At 33.7% G+C, this 17,784-nt stretch overlaps 1 protein-coding gene across 1 annotated transcript in view; it reads left to right on the forward strand.

The window, feature by feature from the left end:
• The window catches only part of LOC118748981, a 60,471-nt gene extending 44,769 nt beyond the window's left edge, over positions 1-15,702 (forward strand). The window contains exons 6-10 of the mRNA XM_036483755.1: positions 11,284-11,443; positions 14,305-14,386; positions 14,455-14,847; positions 14,933-15,069; positions 15,141-15,702. Coding sequence (XP_036339648.1) covers positions 11,284-11,443; positions 14,305-14,386; positions 14,455-14,847; positions 14,933-15,069; positions 15,141-15,213 — 845 coding nt within the window. The 3' untranslated portion in view covers positions 15,214-15,702. The remainder of the gene's footprint in view (positions 1-11,283; positions 11,444-14,304; positions 14,387-14,454; positions 14,848-14,932; positions 15,070-15,140) is intronic.
• The last annotated feature ends 2,082 nt before the right edge of the window (positions 15,703-17,784 follow it).

Here is a 17,784-nt window from a genome sequence, read left to right on the forward strand (position 1 = left end):
ACTTTTTAGTCCATTTATAAAAGCGTTGTATATTAAAAAGTTTTTTTATATTATTTATTTTCTACTTTTTAGTCCTGTCTGAATAAAATTTTGCAATAGATATTAAAATAATTCAACGATATTAATAGAAAGGTGCACACACATGCATTTACATATGCATGTACATACAAACGAGCACCAATTAATTTTATTTAAAGAAATGGCGTGTCGTCTATTTCCGCTGTAGCAAACGTAGTACATAGGGCGACATCTAGATGTCATCTACCTCGCCCTATGCACTATGTTTTTTTATAGGAACTTTTCAAAGCTTTGCTTTGGTGTCGGACACACAACATTGAAAGTTTCTGGATCCACAACATTGAAAGTTTCTGGACGCACAACATTGCAAGTTGATAAAAGCGTTGTAATAAAAAGAGTGATGCTTTATAATTCCTTCATATTTTGGGTAATTGTACCTGTGTGAAATATGAAATTGTGTGTATATTTTTTATATGATGATTACTTTTCGAGTTATAAGCTTCCAAAATTTTTTTCTAAAGTATTTTTTCGCATTGAAAAGCAAAAAAAATAAAAAAAATTTTAACTTCGCGATTTGGTGAGAAAATTTCTTGCTTTTTTAAAATGCGAAATCAATTTTCCAAAAAAAAAATTGTTTGTTATACCACACCGGAAGTGAAAATTTAAAAACAAAATTTGAGAATCTTCGACAATTTTTTTCAATTTTTTTTCTTCAAAATATGGCCTCAGGTATAGTTATAACACCTTAAAAGGTTTATGGCCTTATTCATAAAAAATCAAATATAATATAAAGTAGTTAAAGGCTTCTTTATTTTTGATGAGAGTGTGATCTGCATTAGTTTGGGAGGTACGTAAACTAGTGAATTCAAGAAAATTTTCAAATAACTTTAAAAGTATTTATGTATGTATGTACTTTACTTGTTTGTTTTTTAATTTTGCAATACTTGGGGTGGGCACCAAAGCGTGCACAATTTTTCGCGTCGCAGCTTGGCTTTTATTTCATCATTATCATGATTTCGTGTACATACATTATTATTCATCTGTATGGCATATATAGTGGAATAAAGTTTTAACCCTTTCGCGACGGAGTTTTATTTTCGCCTTCCCAGTACTTTTGTGACATCTTTTTCCAAAATGTGAATATAATGTTTAAAAAAATAAGTTCTGCATACTTAAAAAATCATTAAGTCCTTTCATTATCCTGGGACATATTGTCCCAATAGAAGTTTATATTGGGACAATATGTCCCAATTAAATGTTTGAACGTGACAATTAAATAGACCTTTTAAATTTTTTTATTATTTATTTGATGAACTTATTTTTTTCATTCTTTTGCTGGAAAAGTATTCGCTTATGGTAGGGAGTAAAGCATTTATAGCACAGTGCATTGTTGCATCTGAAGCAAATATAATTTGTTTTCGTTTCTTTTTGTTGCGAAGAGCACCGTACGCAACGACGTCGAGAGGCGCCTTATATTGGCACATGACCGCCTATATTCAGGAGTTCTGTACGTGAGCGGATAGATTGTCATCCCCGGTCCGTCGAGTCCTAACCTTTTTTATTTGGCTGCTTCAGTTATTTACAATCTAAGCATTAACAGTTGTAAGCATCAACTTAAAAAAAAAAAATTGTTTTCACCATTTCTGAGATTTTCGGTTGATATCGTACACCTCTGATTTCTGATCGGCCAAGTCTACACCGCCCATTATACGATTATAGTCCATAATAGCATAATAGCAACTTTTTTCTTTCCACCGTTCTTCTGTTTTCTGTCTATAAGTGCTATTATCGGTTTGTGACAATTAGACACAACAAGCACTTCCTTGGAATCCATCCAACGTGTACCAGTATATACATTCAAATCGTACGTTTATGAACATTGAACTCGGTTGGATCACAAAGATAAGTAACCAAAACTTGGCGTACGTTTTTAAGGTATTTGAAACTTGGGATCGACGTTTACGTCTTCTGTGAGGTTAGTCCAGGTCGCGGGTACTTCATTCGCGTCATATTCGCATGACTATTCTTCCTCATCCATACTAGCATTTATGTAATCGGCAGCTTCTTCTTCGTAGTCAGATTCAGAATAGGAACCATTGTTTTCATCTTCTGCAGTAGCGGCTTTATTTAGTTCTATGTTTTCAGCGTCGAGCGATGACCCATAGCCCCTCTCAGATGGGCTAAAATCTTCATAATCAGAGCTTTCATACAGTATATCTGCCACCTCTTCCGCTGGGTTACTTTTCTTCGACGTCTAGGAAATAACGTATTGGTACAAATGAGTCCCACGTAAAACACAAACTGGGACAATATATCCCAAAATTATAAAAATTATATGAAACTCACCTTTACTGATATTTTAGAACCATATTTAACAAAATTCAAGCAGAATTTGACAATATTTACGTACAATCTAGTTGCAAACAAAGTGGCTATTTCCAAGCATACTTTTTTGACACCTTTTATCCTGACAGATCGCTGAAGTTTCTAAACATGTGCTGGCAAACTTGACCAGTGGTACCATATATAACAGAGTAAATATGTTTTGGGGTATAATTATCATAAATAAAACCCAGAACTTGTATTGGGACAATTCAGATAGAAGATTTCATAAATAATAAAACGGATAAATGATTTTAAATGAAGCTGGGACATATTGCCCCAGTAGTCGCGAAAGGGTGGTAACATATAACTAAAGATTTCGAGTTTTCCTTGAAATCTCTTATTGTTATTAGGTGATAATCGTCGTCTGCTTTAATGTAATTATGTATATGGGCGTATACGAGTTTTTGCATACCCTGATTTAAGTACATACAGATATTTAAAACGTGACCGAAGATGCCAGTCCGATCGAAGTGAACCCATCTAATTTCCCTTAGGGAATCATCCGTTATAAAGTAACGTTCTTTACTTTTACAAATTTTCTTAAATCTAAATACCTAACTAAACTACTGCGCATACACTTCCATCATCTTTATGGAGAAACGTTGAAACAATTCCATTGACCATAAACAAGCGAGTACAATTGCATAATGATCCATTGGCACGAGCATTTTCAAATCACCCTGCAGGAAATGTATCTAACTATAAGCTAACTTCAAGTTGATTAAGAAGGAGCTAAAACTCACTTATTATCTGTATATTTTCTTTGACGAAAGCTAACTATATTTGTATGGCGATGGCCGCGAAATAGTCAAGGGTTTACCTGTGCATTAGATGTAGTCAAGGGTGGTTACCTCTGCATTTGATGTAACTAACTTATAACTAACTACTTAACGACATAAAATATCAATAGGAGAAACAAAATGTTTTATTTTTTATTTTTATTTTTTATTTTTATTTATTTTATTACATTTCATATTTGTTTCCATATTCTGATGTAGGTGGTCCCATACTCGAACTTCGTCAGACATAACTTCAAAATGATAATATGAAATTTCGATCTTCCTTTTATTTGTCCTCAATACGAAAAAGTATTTGCGAAGTGCAAGATATTTAAATAGAAACGCGTTTAAAGAAAACAATCTCGAGTTTTACTCCTGCATTACTTGTCCACTTGTTTCAAGTTAGCTTTTTGTAGCTAACTACAGGTTATATATTTTATAGAAATCCCGCAAAAAAGCTAACTACAAGCAGGTTATTTTTTATCAATTGATAATTTTTTTCTGCAGGGCAATTACTGGATATTGGTAACGGTAAAATCGAACTGCATCCAAATACACAATGTATCGATTTACCGGACAATTTCTGCTCTGTTGTTCATTCAAAAAGCGGACTAATTGAGAGTGTATTTCCAGATATTCGTGTAATTTTAGCAGCAAAAAATTCCGATGTGGACGAACTTAACTGTTAAATATGTACACAATTTTTTGCCATTATCGATGAAAACGAGACCGTCAATTTTCCTATTGAACTTTTGAGTTCTCGATTCGATTCGATTAGTCATCAAAAGAATTACCGGAAACGTACTTGAAGCAATGATAATGACTGGAAAGTTTAAAGGAGATGTCGTCCTGTTACCTCGAATACCTATGATACTATCAGAATCTGCAATACCTTTCAAGAGGCTTCAATTTTCGGTACGTTTGGCTTTCGCGATGACAAAAAATAAGTTGCAAAGGCAGACAATGGCTATTTTTGGCTTGGACTTAGAGAATCCGTGTTTCTCCCATGGACAACTATATGTTGTTGTTGTTGTTGTTGTTGTTGTTTTATATACGAAGTATACAAATATGCATGTCAGAAGAAAGAGGGTTTAATCGCCTTTACAACGGTACCAATTGTTAAAAAATCGATTAGTCATTTTTTCGTTTAAAATATTTTTTTTTTGTTTAAGTTTTTTTTCCTTTAAATGTGGTTTTTCTCAAGTCTTTATATATGTAGTATACAAATATGCATTTCAGACGAAAGGGGTTTAATCTCCTTTCCAACGATACTAATTTCTTAAAAATCGGTTAGTATTTTTTTGCTTAAAATATTTTTTTATAAAAAGAAGGTATTTGTTCCTTTAAATGTGTGTTTGTTTTCATTAATTCTTATACACGAAGTATACAAATATGCATATCAGAAGAAAGGGGATTTATTCGCCTTTACAACGATACTAACCTTTTAAAAATCGGTTGGTAATTTTTTTGTTTTAAATATTTTTTTTTTTATAAAAAAGGTATTTTTTCTTTAAATGTGCTTTTTCTCAAATTTTTATATACAAGAAGAAAGGGGATTTAATCGTCTATACAACGATCCTAATTTTTAAAAAATCGGTTAAAAATCTTTTTGTTTAAATATTTGTTTATAAAAAAAGTATTTTTTCATTTAAATGTGTTTTTCTAAAATTTTTATATACGAAGTATACAAATATGCATATCAGAAGAAAGGAGGTTTAATTACCTTTACAACGAATAAATTTTAAAAATCAGTTCCAAATTGTTTGAAATATAAGGAATTTAATTTTTCAAAGACCTGAACTTTGACCCCTTATAGCACCTGTAATATAAGTGTGCACAAAAAAAGTTATATAGCATTTAAATAAGAGCAAAAGGAGAACTGCGCCTATATTTTTAGGTTTTTTGTTATTTATATGCAATAATTAAATATAATTTTTACCAAGGGTCCCGATCCTTTTGGAGAATCGAGTTCCGAGTTCTTTTGGTATCGACACTGCCCAACACTAATTCTTTTCTTTTATTGCTAGTTTTAAATTAATTCAGTTAAATCGTTCTTATAAATTAGTATATATATTTATATGCATGCACCTTGTTTTAAATATTCACAATGTTTTGCAAGCTATCAATTGGTTGTTATTTTCCTCCATATAAGAAAATTTCGCTCATACCTTGTATGGAGAAAAATGCCTAGAGCCGTCAGCAAAAAAATTATTAAAAACACTGTTTGGTTTTTGTTCTCCAGACGCCACTATCGAATTTATACGTAGAGTTTCTTGGTGATTCCGAAAATGGAGTTAATTTTTTTTTTGCTATGGATACGATTTCGAGATATTTGCAATTTACCGTTATTCAGCTTAAAACAAAAATTTTTTCCACTTAATCACGTATATCTTAAGATCTTACGAACCAATTTAACAATCTCAAAATGAGATACGTCAAATCAAAGCTAATAAAATTCTCCATAAACAAAATATACATCACTTCCCGATAGTACTGATAGTTTCTGGCAAATTATGAATGAAAAAATTTAAAAAAATCATACTTTAACATAAGAAAAATTACAGGTTCTATGCCAAATTTTTGCATTTGGGCTAAAATCTGTTCTGTTACAAAAAAAAACAGGTTACTAATGAAGAAAAGCGATGGATAAATATAGGAGTAATGAGTGGTCAAATGAAAATTCGCAAAAATTTTTTGCATGAAATATGAGCAGAAAAGCGTGTTACTAGGTCAAGGTCAAGGGTACGTGGCGTATTGGTAACTTTCTTATCTGCTCATTTTTCATACAAAAAGTCTTTGCGTATTTTCATTCGACCACTCATTACTTCTTTATTTACCCCTCGTTTTCCTTCGTTAGTAACTTGATTTTTTTTTGTTACAGAACAGGATTTAGCACAAATGTAAAATTTGGCACATAACCTGTTATTTTTTAAATTTTTCTTCTGTTAAAGTTTGATTTTTTTTTCATTTTTTCAATAAAAAAAAAAAAAAGGTGGAATGATTAATTAGTTTGTCAGAAACTATCAGTACTATCGGAAAGTGATGCATATATGGTTTATGGAGAATTTTATTAGCTTTGATGTATCTCATTTTAAGTAGGAATGTGCCGGGTATCCGGTAGATATCCGAAATCCGGCTTATCCGGTCTTTTTTCTGTTATCCGACTATCCGGCCGGATACTGGCTAAACTCCGGCCTGATTTGCGGATTTCGATTATAGAAGATTCCATTTAAAAATCTAGTTCATATATTTTTTTTTATAATCAAATTAAATAGTATCTAATTAGTAATTAGAGTAAAAAATTTATACATTTTTCATTAGAAGCATTTCCGCATTGCTGGCCAAGGACCCATTTCTATTTTCAACATAAAGAGATACTTCATTGCCAATGTAAACAAATTTGGGCTTCTTCTCCGATTTGTGAATTCCACATTAATGTTGTCACACAAAGGGGAGGGACCTACAGTTTTACTTGTATTTCTAAGAGAAGCTGTTTGCATGGCAGAAATACTCTCGGAGGTCTGCCATTGCCAGCCGAGGGACGACTGTTATTAGAAAAAACATTTTTTTTTTTTGTTTTATTCATATGTTGGCTTGAACCGGGCTTGAACGTTAGGCCCTGCGGAACGTTAGCGCGCACTGCTAACCGCTACACCACAGCGGCCGTCTATGATTCCACCAAATTAAAGGATCTTCTTGTCCGCGTATAAGGGGTAGCTGTAAATATTTCATCACTACAAATACTGGAATCACTATCAGAGCCGTTGACGATTTCCTCGAAGCGTTGCCAAATATCCTGGTCTCGCTCTTCAACAGAAGCATTGTCTAGAGTTGGGCCTCTTTCATTTGATTCAGCAGGTTTCTTCATGCTAACTGATTTATATTTTCGAATTATTTAGTTCAGCATCTACCCAGTTTTTAGATTTAGTTTAGATGAAGCCTTTCTGGCGATACGGGAAACGAAACGATATGTAACCATGCATATTAGTTCGATTTTCATCACATTAACAAATAAGAAATAAAAAATCAATTATGCGTTTTTTCTTAGCGGCATTCATTGTTGTTTATCTTTTGTCTTTGACGTTTCTCCTCTATTTACCAAAAATAATCGATAAATCCGGGTTGCAGACGGAGAAACTATTTTTTTAATACAGGATTATATCTTAACTTGGGTTTCAGAGGCGAAATTTGTATCCTTAATTACGTATTGGACTGTTCAGCTCGAAAAAGCAGAAATTCTAGCTAAACCAAAATATTGTGAAATTTATTGAGGCCAAGAGTCTACCGGATATCCGAATCCGGTTAGCCGGAAAAATCTCTATCCGGCACATCCCTAATAAATACATACATGTAAACATACTGGTCTCCCCTCTCACTGAGTTATTCAAATACCAAATTTCTAGCTTTGTGCAAAAAACTATAAAAATTAATTCTGCAATGTTTCACCAAAATTCAAAACCCCTTAATTAGAATATTTAGAAAAAAAAATTGGTTTGCAGTTTTGTAGCTCATTAAAATTGAGTATAATACCGTGCTGCTCATTTGCTTCTCTTTTAAAAATGGTCGAACATACTTACTTTGTATGAAAACATGCGCAACATCGTCAACCAAAAAAAATGGTCAAAAATTAAATGTAAGTCTTAGCGACTTCAAAATTGCACTTTATTATACTAAAATTTAAGGTTTTTTTAAAAAAATTTTGCGGTGTAAAAATCTCGAGAAAAATTGCCTACAAATTTGTGATATTACTACAAGGATGCTGTTTCAGGGCTAATACATCTAGGATCATTGATGATTGATCATTTTAAGATCTGTAAGTTTTTGTGGAAAAAAAATTGCAAAATTAATTTTTGTCCCGAATTCGGCTTCCATAAATACGGTCACGTATATATGAGCCGCTCAGCGTCTGTGGCAAACGACAGCGAGCATGTTGGCAAGCATGCTCGCACACATGTTCATCGTGTATGGCCAGTGTTAGCTGTATACTTACCGCCGACCACTTTACCGTCGTCCGCTGTAATTGTGGGTAGAGCTTAAATGTTTCATTGAAAAGGTACAAAAGAACACGAAGCATTTTCAACAGATCTATGACCTAGTCATGGGTACTGATTCATAGAAAACTCGTTACCGGAAAAAGGGAGATGATTTAGAAGAAAATAATCGAAAAGTTTGCTGAAAATCCGAGACGTTTGTTATTAGCGTAAAAATTATTAAATAAAAATATATGTATCAACAAAATTAAAATATGCACATATTTTTTAAATTAAAAAAATACTTATTGCTAAAAGGCGAACAGCATAACGCTAAGACCTCCTCGTTAGCAGATCTTTCAATTAATCTTTTGAAAGACCGTAAAGAGCTTTTAAAATAGTTGCCAGAATATACAACTGTCTTACAAAAGAATTTTGTCTTTCGAAATACTGTGGTGAGGTGGAAAACAGTTGCCAGAATCGCCCTGTAAGGCAAACAAAGCACAATTAATACTAATAGCGTTGCCACATCCGACTAATTTGCGGCCGTTTAAACATTACCCTGCAAAAATCGCGACTACTCCATGCATGCATGTAAAGAGTACTCCCGAAGGACCAAGGAGTACTCCAAAATTAACCACAATTCATATAAAAAATATGGTCCAATTAACATTGCGATGTCCTAGGGCAGGACCATATACTCCATCTCTGCATTACATCAGAGTAGCACAAAACTACTCCTAACATACTCCAATGACATTGTTGTTATATTTTTTCGTTTGTACACGCTTTTGTTCTTCACTTCGCAGATGCTTTTTTTGAAATGAATAAAAACCAAAAACAAAAATTAAAAATTACATGTTGCCTCTGACGACATTCGAACCCGAACATGCTGGGAGCTAAGAAATAATAGCTAGCATCTCTACACGTTTAGCTACAGCCAGACATGCAAATGTACTTTCAAATGCTTAACTTCAATCACATTTCGTTAAAACACGAGCAGTGATCGGATAACAATAAGCTGGTACAGAGACACGAGTTGGTCCGCTACAGCATGACAGAGGAGCACTTTTGTAAGTACTCCAATATACCACAAATAGACTACATGGTCCAACGATTTTTGCAGGGTATTTAAACTCTTAAAAACACACTTTATTCACATATTAAACTTATCACCGGCGCAAAAGTTTGCAGGGGCTCTATTCTGTAACTGTGAGAAAATGTAGTGTACACCGAGTGCCAAACTCACAACCAAAAACTCACCGACTAAAATTCAGTGAGTTTTTCGGAAGAGAAGTGTACATAATTTTGACAGTTAAAACTCATTCTCACACATGCTGAATCGCAAAATGAGAAAGTGTACACAATTTTGACAGCTAAAACTCATTCTCACTCTTCCTGAATCGCAAAATGAAGAGTGCACAATTTTCAGTGTACACTTGAAAACTCACAGTTACAGAATAGAGCCCCAGGTCTGTTACATACAGGTGCGCTTATACTCGTACATGCATACTAGGGATGTTGCGAATGTGGAATTTTAGACATCCGCGGATGCGAATGCGGATGTCTAACAGCTAACACCCGCGGATTCGGATGTGAATGTGGATGTTAAGTATTTTTAAGAAACAATTAGGTAAGTAAATTAAGATACTTAGGTAAATAAAAAAATGGAAAAGTTAGTATTTTTTAATAATGTTTAATTTATTTAGTACTTGAATTTAAAAATTGGAACATTATATGTAATAAAAAGTAATGAGAATTACATCGGGGCTGAAAATGTCGGATGTATCCTCCTGACTTTCATCTTCACTTGAAGAATCTAACATAATGGCGAGATCGTTGTTTAAACAGCGCTTACAAGCCAAACTAGATATCTCAGGTTTTTCAAAAGCTTTTTTCTTCATTATCATTCCTTTGGCTGTTTCAGAATTTGAAGAACCTGTAACGTTATCAGCGTTTTTTTGAACTTAGTTTTTGTAATTGATTTTTAATACTTTCTTCTGCGACTGGTTTGAAAAATTTGTGCTTATAGCGAGCTAAATAGGTGGATATAGAAAATAAATTTTTATTTTGCAGGAATGAAAATTTTACCAGAATTCTGTTTTCAATGTCGTGGCTGACAGCCGAATCGGATCAGAATATTGTTATTTAAAAAAGCACCCCGTTTTTTATAAGCATTTGAATTATTGGAATCACGGATGATGAGAGTCTCAGATAGTTACGTAATTCTTAACTAATTAAAGGTCAGACCTTTTCTGTTTATAGCCAGACGTTGACCATTTCTGCTGGAAATCCCTATTGAAGGAGCTTACTCTTTGACATTACATAGCAAAGAAGGGAGACGTAGGGGGAGAGTTTTACCACAGAAGTTTTTAGCCAAGGATCCAATGTATATCCCTATGAAAAAAATATTGCCCGACAAGTAAACAAAATTACTATTTTTAATATTTTTGCTAAAAATAAATTCCCCAAAGAACTCCATTTGAAATTATTGAAACGAATATATTGTTACCTTTATTCACAAAGGCCCTAACCCACACGTTTAGTGTGTTAGTACCAAAAACAACGGAGTTATGCCACTTTTTAAAATGCCGTATACGTATGAATGATTTGACTTTTGTAATGTTTTTTTGCTTCTCCTGTAAAATAAAAAATTTTCTGGTTAGGGAATTCGTGAATTAAGGTGACGCTATGTAACATCAAAAGCAAATAAAACAATACAGGATTACAATTAAAGTAATCGTTCATCAAACGAACTTGAATTACGATTACAGTCATCGTAATTTAAACTTTTTTAAAATTACGATTACTGTAATCGTAATCTATGTTCGTTCGATGAAGGATTACTGTAATCGTAATCTTGTTTTTTTATCTTGTTGGGATTACTGCAATCCTAATCGTTTAGTAATCGTAATCCTTATCGCCCAGCTCTGCCAGATATACATTTTATCGGTGCACTTGCACAACATTCACATTCGCAAAACCTCCGCATTGATTATTGCGAATGCGAATGTTAAAATTAATCGGGAAGCTCCGCGGTTGCGAATGCGAATGGGAATATTCTCAACAACCCTGATATATACATACTAGAAGAAAAATAAATATCTAAAATTGTTAAATTTTGTTTTTAGATCGTATCCTTTTGCGGCGTTTTCTAAAATCCATGTTCTACGATGTCGAGGAAACCAAAAAAATTATTGAATTGAACTACTCAATGCGAAACAAATATCCTCACTTATTTATCGATCGAGACCCCGATGATGATGGAATTAAGGCGATACGGGATGTAACGTAAGTAAAATTTTTGATTGTAGTTAAAAATTAATTAAAATACTCAAAGGATTTCTTAAAAGAAATTCAAAGCTTTCGCTAGGACTCAGTATTTGAAAAATTATAAAGAATCAAATCAATAGAAAATGTATAAATAGAATTTAAAAAAATATAAAAATAAAATATAAAGTCCGCGCCACAGGCTTCGAACCCGTGACCAACAACACGGCAGTCGAACACGCATCCATTCGACTACAGCAACTGTTGAGATAACGTGACATCAAAACTATGTACACATCATACGCTCGCTTACATTGCGATGCATCTTTTCGTCCAACCGTAGTTGTTAATCTTTTCTTGGTAATGTATTCCCATGTTCCCACTGGGACCATCTGATATATCTACATATGTATGGTTTTCTATAAAAAATTTCATGCGTTAAATAAAAATGTCTAAATTTTATTTGCCAATTCTATTTTTTTTTTTACGAAAGGAAATACATGCAAATTTAATCTTTAAATTTTCATCTTTTCAAGCAAAAGAAAATTAGTGTTTGCCGGCACATATGTACATATGTATATATCAGAACTGGGCGATAAGGATTACGATTACTAAACGATTAGGATTGCAGTTTAATTGTAATCCTGTATTGTTTTATTTGCCGGTTATACAAAGTTTATTTCGCCCAAACTACTTTACTTATTATTTTTATTTTAATATTAGTTTCTTTTATTTGTCTGTTTTTTAGATAAATACATATTATCCTTATATTATCGTTAAGCGCGTATTTATATTTCGCAAATTTATAGAATTACTTCGTTACTCAAAAGATTGTAATTAGAAAAATTTAAAATTTAAAATTATTGTAATCATTCATCGAACGAACTTAGATTACGATTATAGTAATTGTAATTTTAAAAAGTCGAAATTACGATTACTGCAATCGTCATCTAAGATGCCTTCGATGAACGATTACCGCAATCCTAATTTAGTAATTTTTGAAATGGCGATTAAAGTAATCGTAATCCTAGATGCAATCGATTACACATGTAATCCTTATCGCCCAGCTCTGGTGTATATATATATATGCATTTTTTCGTAGAATTGCTATTTATCATATCGCTAACAACAAAGATAAGAAAAGTTTAGTGTGGATTAGAGATGGGCACGGGACTAAATATTTAATCCTGACCCCGCCCATCCCGAAATTCGATTTTTAAGTCCCGAACCCGCACATCCCGACATTTTTCAGAATTGTACCGCGGGTCCCGTGGGTCCCGATATCTATCTCTAAAGCAGGCTACACACGGACAACAAATTGAAACGAGCGGTTGAGATTTCAACGTGTGTGGCGAGGTTTACAAACCGATCGAAGGTTCACAAAAATGTTTATGTCTTTCATATTAATTTTAAATAATAATGAAAGATCTGGCATCTTCCTATATATTTTTTTTGTATTCTTTTCGCCTCAATAAAACATTAAAAGTGCATATTTTAAACATCGCTTTAAAGGAAGATATTGTGAATTTGCGGGGGTTGCGGTTTTATCGGGAGTGTCGGGAAAGGATTTCGGTCACGTCCCGCCCGCCATATTTTACAGATCTTCCCGATACCGCCCATCCCGGCCAATTTTAAATCAGTACCGCGGGTCCCGCTATCCCGCGCCTATCTCTAGTGTGGATCCCTTATCCAACTCATTCAAAATATAAGCTACATTCGTAACTATTCGAATTCAGTGATAGCATGAATGCAATATTATAAAGGAAGGATACTTTGTCTTGTAGAAATAATTTGACCTTTTGGTTGCAAACCCCAAAATTAGCTTCTTAGCTATTTTAATTAAATTATGTTGTTTTGTACATAATAAATGATTTGTTTGATACTAAGCGATAAGCCTGCAGATTTACGATGCATGTTTCTCGAAAGTCAGAAAGAAAATAGGATAAATCTAAAGGTTTGATTATGCACACTTCGCATAACTTCGCACAATCACTGGTACCATTGCAATCGAAATGTCACTTAAGAAAATGTGAGGTAAAATCTAAACTCAACAGATCGCAAAGTTTTTACACGTTCTGATAATTTCTGGAGTACATACAAACTATATTCAAAGCACAGTTTTAAACTTATGCGAAGTTGTGTGAAGTAGGCATAATTAGACCATAAAGCGAAAAAAACCGACTTCAACTCTCATATAAAATATATATATATATATATATATATATCTCATGATCCACTGATCGGATCTTAACCACGGTTGACGTGGTCCAAAGTTATGCGGTAACATACATAAAAAATAAAAAATAAAATTAAAAAAAATAAAAAATATTCCGACGAACTGATAACCTCCTCCTTTTTTGGAAGTCGGTTAAAAAGTGAAAATATTTGTACAAAGAGAAATGTCAAAACAAATACAATACTTTACCGGGCCGTTACACATTCAATTTTCCCTTTCAATTTTCAATACTCTCACACTTTTTCACTAACACACTCTTATGTATTGCTTGAATGGGCAACTTGCTTTCAATTTTTCCCTTTCAATTGAGTTTCAATTTTGCTTTCAATTTTGATCAGCTTTTCAGCATTGGCATGCGAATTTTGTGAAAATAAAAAAATAATAAGCTTATGCATGTTAAAATGTTAATCTACAATGGAATTAAAATGGAAAATGTTCTTCAGAAGCTAGTTAGTTACATTGTTTTCCTGAAGGCGACATGTTGATAATGAAATAGCTTCTCAAATTGAATGCAGTCTACGTAATGACTTTCAATTTTGATGATTTTTGACAAGCAATGTGTGTGAGGAAATTGAAAGGCAAAACTGATTGTGTGTCGTCAGCGTGAAAATTAAAAAAACATATCCTTAACAATACCATTTTTCAGAGAGTTGATACCTCTGCCAGGCCTAACACCAGAGGGCCATAAATTGCTATTCTTTCGTCTAGGCGACAAAGATCCTAAAAAGGTAGTACTTAAGAGGATAAACTTAGCGCCCAGCGGTTTTTACAGTAAATATTTCCATTTCAATTTCAGATGAATAGTATTGAAGAGTGTAAGACATTTTTTATGCTTGCTGACTGCCGTTTCACCGACCTCGATCTTGAAGAACCAACACTACGAAAGGTAAAGGAATCACAAGAAACTGCCGATGCAGAGACTGGCACCAAAACTGAAAATGAAATTGAAGATGAGTCGCTGGATGATAATATTATAGCAAATGGCGAAGTGCAGATTTGTGACATAGACGGATATACTCTATCCCACATGGCACGCATTTCTTTTACAATATTACGCATGTATATGAATTTCTTACAAGAGGCATATCCGGTGCGTTTGCGCGCCATGCACATCATCAATTGTCCACCATTTCTAAACAAAATGATCGCTATTGTCAGGCCCTTCGTGCGTGATGAGGTTTATAAAATGGTATGCACAAGCAATGCTGAAGTATTGATGAGATGTACAGATGTATCTATGTGAATTTTTTTTTTTTTACTTTACTCATTTACAGATTCATTTCCACACCGAGGGCATAGAGAGTTTATTTGAACATGTCCCGCGCGATTTATTGCCCAACGAATATGGCGGCAAAGCGGGTACAGTATTTGAATTGAAACAGAAATGGACAGAGGAATTGTCAATTAAGAGGTGAGCAAGAAATAATTTATGTAAACAATACTGCAGACAGTTTACTTAATACTTTAAATTTATTTTTTTAGGAGTTATTTAATGGATCCGAAGCACTGGAAAACGGAACAAAGTCAAAACTCGCGCCGTTGGTATTGGTTTTAGCGACACACATGTATAGTACTTGTGTACATGCATGCATATGACCAGCATATGTTAGTAAATATTTATATTTTACAGTTTTACATGATGTGTTAAAAGAGCAACTTATGACGTATGTAATTATGTGATAGTATGTGACTAAAATGAGTTCTTGGGTTTTTATATATAAAATAGATTAAAGGGTTGAGATGTTACTATAGTGCTGGGTAACGCACCAAGGTGTTGCGCTATTCTGTTGATACACTAATTGGCAACACTTTAGCTCAATCGCGCCAGTAACTCTAATAACACAAGTAACTTCAGTAGCTGAAATATAGTATGTTCCTTTGAACTTCGGAGTAAAACCTGGGGAACTGTCAAACTACAATTTTACTCTCTTGTGTGAGAGTAAAACGATAACAGGTGCAGAAGTGTACGGGAACGCAAAAAGCACTACTTCCTTCAAAAACGTCAGTCGGTTTGTTTACATGCCATTGGTACAACACTGATTTGGCTGAAAGATCACTAAATAATTATTAAAATCTATACAATTAAGAATAATTACGTACATATTCAAATATTTCGTGGCTTACTTCCATTTTTTAACAAACGCAAGGTTCTTTGCTTTCATCGCGTTCTGTTTTTGTTTACAAATACAACCCTGCCCATTGTTTGACACTTTTCATAAACTTACAGGAAGAAAAACTCCGGAATAAATCCTGTAACTTCTGACTAGGTACAGTTGCTCAGTTACTCTCTCAAAAGTGTTCCCACTTACAGGTTTTATGTCTATAGGAACGACTTCCTGTAAGTTCTGACTAAATCCTTTAAACCGGACTGCTATTGGAACAGACTTAAGCTAAATATACACGGTAGAGAAATCTTGCTAGAGTTTTACTGTAATAAAAATCTCTTCTCTCAATTAAGTTTACACGGTAGAGCAACTCTATGAGATATTCACTCAAGCTAAAGTCAAAATAGAGAAATCTCAAGTTTTCGCTATCACGTATTCTAACGCTGTGTACACGGTAGACACCTGTTACCTCACGCCTAGGGTTAGTTTTCTATCTCGAATTGGTGTTAACGCGTGGTGTATGTATATATGTATATCAGCGCTGCGATGTAGAAAATAAATCCGCGGACCGCTAACCCTTCGTCGATTTGACAGCATTCGTCTATTGACGTCATAAAATAATTTTTTCGTCAATTAAATTTTCAAATTGTACTTCTTTGCCGAAAAAATTTTACCTTAAAGTAGATAAATGTACCTAAAGATTAAATATGTTTTTTATGTGTATAAATTTTTGATAGTGGGTAGCAACCTCCCTCTTCGGCACTATGTCTACTTTTGGACTTACACCAAACAATATTTTCTATTAAAAATTTCGTTGAAAGCAGTTCCAACCAAAACTATACATGTAGGTATTCACCAAGTTGAGCAAGTGGTCTGGTACTCTGGCAACTGTCGTTGCTTGAGCTAATCTGCTCTTTTGCCAGAGTGCCAGGCCATATGCTCAATTTGGTGAATACCCCTTATGTTTTAACCAATGTGTATGCCCCTTTGCAAAGGAGGGAGGATATTGGAAAAGCCGTTGAAATGCCACTGAAAGTACGAGAAAATGTCCCGATAAGATAGCTGGTTACGTTCTAAATGTACCTAAAATGGTGTTCTTGTACCGAATAAACAATTTAAGGTCGAAGTCATTCCAAAATTTAACAAACTGTGATGAAACTCATTGTCAAGATTTTACCATACTTATCGAACAAAAACTCTATTTAGCTTGCCAAATAAAACGTAGAGTTTTTGTAGAGTTTTCGATTTAGTTGCGGTGAATAACTCTCACGTAGACTGTGTAGGTGAGTCTCTCGTAGAGCTCTATTGAGTGTTTAAATGTCTCTAGCGAGATGTTTGTCTAAATCTCGCGTTTTTTCACTACCGTGTATACTTAGCTTAATAGCATACAGAACAATGGTTGATCGCACTGCAAAACAGTCTAATTTTTGGTTTTTAGAATAATTTTCTGAAAATTCACTCAAACGACACGACATCATTTGAAGATCAAAAGCAAAATCAGGTTGCTTTGTAACTGCAGCTGAAACAAAAGAAGACAGAATGGCGAGACTGCCCTTATCTTTCGCGCCGATACCGGCCATGGCACTTGCTTTTTGGTATCAGCGCCCGAAAATTTGCTGCGTTACCCAAAACTGTTGCCGCATGATACATTCATATACACATGTATGTCTAATATTTATGTTAAAAATTGTGTTTTAAACGGGGACCGAAAATAATTATTAAATACCAAAATTTTTATTTTTAGATCATTGCAGAATCGCTCTGAATCCTTTATAATCTAAAAATTTTGTTATGTAAATAACGGTTATAAGTAGTATATTTAATTTATCCTGAAAAATAAAAACCCAATTGGGGTGTTTAAATCTAGTAAAACTGTCAAAAACTAAGAATACTGAAAAGTACGGGATCGCTTTCTACTAAAAAAGGGTAACTTCTGACAACGTCAACATAACCTCAAAATTTTGTTTGTAAAATGTTGCTTATTTCGTATGTAAACACACTCAGCTCACATTGCAATGCAT

Source organism: Rhagoletis pomonella, unplaced genomic scaffold, assembly GCF_013731165.1.
Source record: "Rhagoletis pomonella isolate Grant_MI unplaced genomic scaffold, Rhpom_1.0 Rhpom_scaffold_00013, whole genome shotgun sequence".
Classification (NCBI taxonomy): domain Eukaryota; kingdom Metazoa; phylum Arthropoda; class Insecta; order Diptera; family Tephritidae; genus Rhagoletis; species Rhagoletis pomonella.